The sequence below is a fragment of the Toxotes jaculatrix genome, chromosome 19, assembly GCF_017976425.1.
Source record: "Toxotes jaculatrix isolate fToxJac2 chromosome 19, fToxJac2.pri, whole genome shotgun sequence".
Lineage (NCBI taxonomy): Eukaryota > Metazoa > Chordata > Actinopteri > Toxotidae > Toxotes > Toxotes jaculatrix.
In genome coordinates this window covers 13,528,119-13,533,050 of record NC_054412.1, presented here as the reverse complement: position 1 = coordinate 13,533,050, position 4,932 = coordinate 13,528,119, and the positions used below count along the sequence as shown (strand labels likewise).

General features: G+C 43.0%; 1 protein-coding gene across 1 annotated transcript; it reads left to right on the top strand.

The window, feature by feature from the left end:
- vrtn (vertebrae development associated) lies at positions 1-4,489 on the top strand. Its single transcript, XM_041064472.1, has 3 exons — positions 1-132; positions 954-1,285; positions 1,404-4,489. Exons 2-3 carry the CDS (start codon positions 974-976, stop codon positions 3,162-3,164), a joined length of 2,073 nt encoding a protein of 690 aa, XP_040920406.1. The 5' UTR covers positions 1-132; positions 954-973; the 3' UTR covers positions 3,165-4,489.
- The last annotated feature ends 443 nt before the right edge of the window (positions 4,490-4,932 follow it).

The window sequence follows — 4,932 nt, the reverse complement described above, 5'->3', positions numbered from 1 at the left end:
CAGGACACTTCGGAGCTGCACGCACACAATGGACTAAAACTCCCGGAGAGAGTTCAATATCATCAGCTGTGAACCATTTTCTTATAAACGAGTTACTTCCTTTGAGACATATTTCAGTCTCTGGACGCTCAGGTAAGAAAATCATTGTCTTCAGTTTTGTTTTGCGTTGCGATTAATGGGAAATCATTTTCTCTTACTTGATCAAAAATACGCGTTTAATGCTCGGTTTGAAGTGAAGGGGCCTAGATTTCGCAAGTCCAATTCAGTATTTTAAATTACAGAAAGAGAAATAAATTAGTGAGAATCTGAAAACGACAGAAAGTTATGACGCGGAACAAAGTAGGCCATAATGTTGTAGGCATTGACTTTGAATTTGGTCTAGTTTGGTTTTTTGGTTTGTTTAGTTTCAGTTGAAACAACAAGTCATATTGGCTTGTTTTGTCATATTTTGCAGCTATTTTTGGGAAAAAAATACGTTTTTTTTTTATTTACACGTGGCATGCTTTTGCATTAATAATAGTAATAATAATAATTTAAAAAAATAGGATAGGATAGCTTAGACTTGGGTCAGCAAGATGAGCAACAGAAAAGATGCTTTTAAGTACCATATAAAGATAAGCTTAATTCTTAAATGTGTTAATTCAGCAGGAACTTCAAATTAGGAAATCAGGAGCATGTGAATTTGTTTTTTGTTTGTTTGTTTGTTTGTTTTCTGAGTCAAACCTGGATAAGCAGTATGCAGATTAAGCCACAGCTGTTGTTTGAGTGTGAATACCATACTACACAATCTAGTCTTGTGGTAACAAAAGCATGGTCAAATTTCCCAAGCCTATCCACTGTTTCCAAGGGTTTCATATAATTAAACACCAGATTTAGACATCTGGAACTTTCCTCTCCTCCTCCACTCTTGCTAACCTTTTCTCCCCCTCCTCCTCCTCTTCCACCCCCCACAGCTCTCAACAGATTTCCAGGTATGATTCAGAGGAACGAGGTTGTGTTGTCTGTTTTGGGAGAGCTCCAGGAGGCCACCGAGAGCTCTGGCCTGGACGCTCTGACCAGAGTGGCCCTGGAAGTGGATCAGGTCCTCGCTCCCTTCCAGCTCCCCGGGACCCCCTGCCAGGATTTCCCTGAGTGGGCAGGTGTAGATGACACAGCTCATGGCCTGTACCCGGCTGATGCACCTGGAGGCCTCTTGCCTCTAAACTGCAAAGGAGAAGGCAACTTACTATTTGATGCAGTCAGCATGCTGTTAGTGGGCAACACAGGGCTTAGCTTGGAGCTACAGGTGAGCAGTGCTTGTTTATAATCTTCTTGTTGGGCTAAATGTAGTTGCACTTGCTCTAATTGTTTATACATGTATCTAATAATTGTAATATTAATTCCATTAAAATTGTCCCCCACAGGTGCGGACTGTAGTGGAAATGGTGCTGTGGAAGCGATACTACCTGTCTGGGATGATTGATTCTAAAATGATGCTCCAGGCAGTTCGTTTCAGTCTCTGTGCTGAAGAGTCTGAGGACATGCTCAACTTGCCTGGCACAGTCTTGGAGGCCATCTTTGATGCAGACGTCAAAGCTTCGTGCTTCCCTGGCTCCTACGCCAACATGTGGCACGTTTATGCCCTATCATCAGTCCTTCAGTCTAACATCTACTCCATATACCCCATGTTCAACCTCAAGATCCGACCCTATTTCAACCGAGTCATACGTCCAAGGACCTGGCCCAAAGATTCAGAGCCACAAACCATCCACATCATGTGGTCCGGCGAGCTGCAGTCTGAGGCCTTGTTCAGGCCGAACAATTTTGTCGCACTAGCCCAGACCAGAGACATCACTTTTGGAAGTCCTGACCGCGAGCAGAGTGCATCACCCATCAAGAGTGAAGAGCTGTTGAACCAGGACTCGCAGCTTTCTTACCCGAGTCTGAAGGACAAATACAATATCACCAAGAGGACCTTCTACCGCTGGAAGAGGCAGACACAGGAGCACTGCAAAAAGTCTGCAGCCAGGTATGAGGCGAAGTATTTCCTGCAGGCTTGCTACTTGGAGGGAAAGCTCATCCCTCTGCACCAGTTTAAGGAGTTCTTCCCTGAAATTTCAAGGTCATCTTACTATAACTGGAAGCATGAGCTCCTGAAATCTGGAGGAAACTTCTCCACCTCCTCTTCAACTGGAGAGATTAGTCCTGGAGAGAGTACAGAGCAGGAGGCCTGGTCTTCACCTGAAGCAAAGCAGGAAGAACCGGACCACCATGACAGTGTGGCCAGTATGTTTGGCCTCAGCCTCGGCAAGCTTGATATAGAGCGGGCCCAGAGTGTAGCACATATGCAGGAAGCTAAACGTTGTCTGCAGAATTGCATTGCCATGAACACCTCCCTCCCCTTCAGGGTCTTCAAAAGAAATTTCCCAGGGATCTCAAGATCGACCTACTACAACTGGAGGAGAGAAGCCATGCTGTTCAACAGAGGTTACAAAGGCAGTGTTGGCAGCAGTGAGGACAGCTCAGATGCTGATAAGAGCCAAAGTCCGAAAAGCCTGTCACCAGTCCTGCCTAACGTCAGCCAGCCTGTCATGCCCAGAGCAAGGATTTGCAGGCGAAAACACAGAAGTTTCAGGCTGGCATACATGAGCAAAAAACAGCTCAGAGATGCCGCAAAGCTGCATGTCCAGAAATCAAAGTGGTCCCTGACAAAGTTCAAGCTCAAATTCCCGTCCATGTCCCCTTGTTTCTACTGGCTGTGGCGTAGCAAGCAGAACCGCAAGAAGAAAATGGTCACCCAGAGTGCTGACATCCTTCCTCAGAGAGTGGAGAGCACCATGGCAGAAAACAAGATTATGGAGAGGAGGATGGAGAGTCAGTCTATGCTGCCATTTGTCCAAAGCCCTAAATATCTAGAAAGCTCCACCATGCCCTCTTTTGATGCCCCACATTCAAAGCACACCCTTCACGGTAAGGCACCAATAGATGAGCAGATGTTTGCAATGGATGTTGTGGCTCTGGCCAACTTCAAGGCCAAGGCCAAACTGTTCCTGCAGCAACGCTTTGAGGAAAAATCCTTCCCTACATTTAAAGAATTCAGGTCTTACTTCCCCTTCACTCCACGCTCAACATACTACATGTGGAAGCGCGCTTTGCATCATGGGGTGTCACTGGTGCATGGATAAATGCACAAAGCTTTTATCCCATTAAAAAATGGGCTTCTGGAGCAAAATAATAGCTCAGTTGAAGAACTTCTTGGCCCCAAAACCTCCGTATTCACCTCTTTGCCTTTGCATTTTGTTGTAAACATACTACCTGCACAACGTTACCTTCAAGTCTTTATGTTCTAAAGGACTGTTGAATACAGGCTTATCATCTAAATGCATTGTGTCCTTCCTCTGCCCTACCACCACAACTCATTCCTCCCTCCTGGACATTTGCACGTGTGTGAAAAGAAACTTGAGTCATGGGTCCATTTAAACCCTGCATGTTGCCCTCCAGGCAAAAGGCAGTTCAAAGCTGTTGTTTAGTGGCATCTTGTTTGAAGCTGCTTCTTCTCTGTCTTTTAATCCCCGCTAAGCATTGTGCTTAGGCCCCTTTACTTTTTTTTTTCAATTTTCATTGTAATATGATTGTTAATGCTTAAATGTATGCTTTTTCTGTTGATGCATGTAATATTGATTTGGATTCTTGGAGGTTTAGAGTTTTTTTTATTCTTTGAATGTAAAGAGCAGCCAGTATTGGTTTTCAGAGATGACCTCTAGTGCAGATGTCCTCTGTAAACAGGGTTCCTGTCCTTTTTCATATTTCTCCTTTTTATCATTGAATGTACACCTCAGGGTTTCACTTGGTGCACTGAAAGTTAGGTGGCTGTATCAAGGTTTTGGCATTTTAAAATGCCTCCTTTTTCTGGTAATCAGCACCATAATCTGTGAGCTTTGTCACACTGTATTTGCACTAAAATGGTTCCTGTTACACTGTTGAATGTATTTTCTTAACCATTATGCACACTCTGGATGAGTTCCTACAACTCTTATTTTTGAGAAATACCTTGAAAACTGAATATAAATGAAGATATTTTATTTTTTGTACACTCCCTCATTTCAAAACTACCTATTTCCCTGCTTTACTGGGGAAAATTTGCATTTATAAGCTACTTTTCTCTGCTATTTTGTTGTAGGTGAAGCTCCATTCCACTTGTTTCCATGCAGGCGGATGTGTTTTGCAGATCTGCCACTGTAATACCCATGAATAATAGATTTCCGCTTAGATTTGTACTTTATGTATTTATTTGTCTCATCCATCACATGTCTGAAATTGGTACTGTTGATACTGGCAGCCTGTGTTCAGTCAGTAGGTGAGGCAGTCTGTACTGGCTGTATATCAATAAACTCGATCAGCATCAATCGTTTGTTTTTAGCTTCATCAGTCCTCATATGCATCACTACAGTTTTGAGAGATTAAGAAAGTACTCTATCTGGTGGATTATTTAATGGTGCATTTTTACTTGAATGTTCTGTACATGGCCTTAAAAAGTGCCTCATTGCATCACCAGCCCTGTCAAATTGTTACAGCCACTGCTTGGTTTATGCTTTGCATTATATAAAACCAGTGCTAACAGTAAGTATTTTTAAAATGTCTGTAATTTCCTGAATCAGTGGTTGTCTGTTCCATGTCAGGAAGCTATTGTTGTGGCTCAAGTGATACGAATACCCCCTTCTAAGCCCCTCTTATCTTATGCCCCATCTGCTGCATATCGATTTGACTCTTTGGTGAGATACATTGGACAGCTTAACACATCAAATTGTTCACTTTAGTGGCAGAATTGTACAGAACATAATGATCTAAAAGACATGTCAGGCTTTGCCGAGTTAATTCGTAACAACTTGTTTAAGTAAAAGGGAAAAAGGAACAAAATCACTTTGTATAACCACAGACAAACGGGTGAAACCA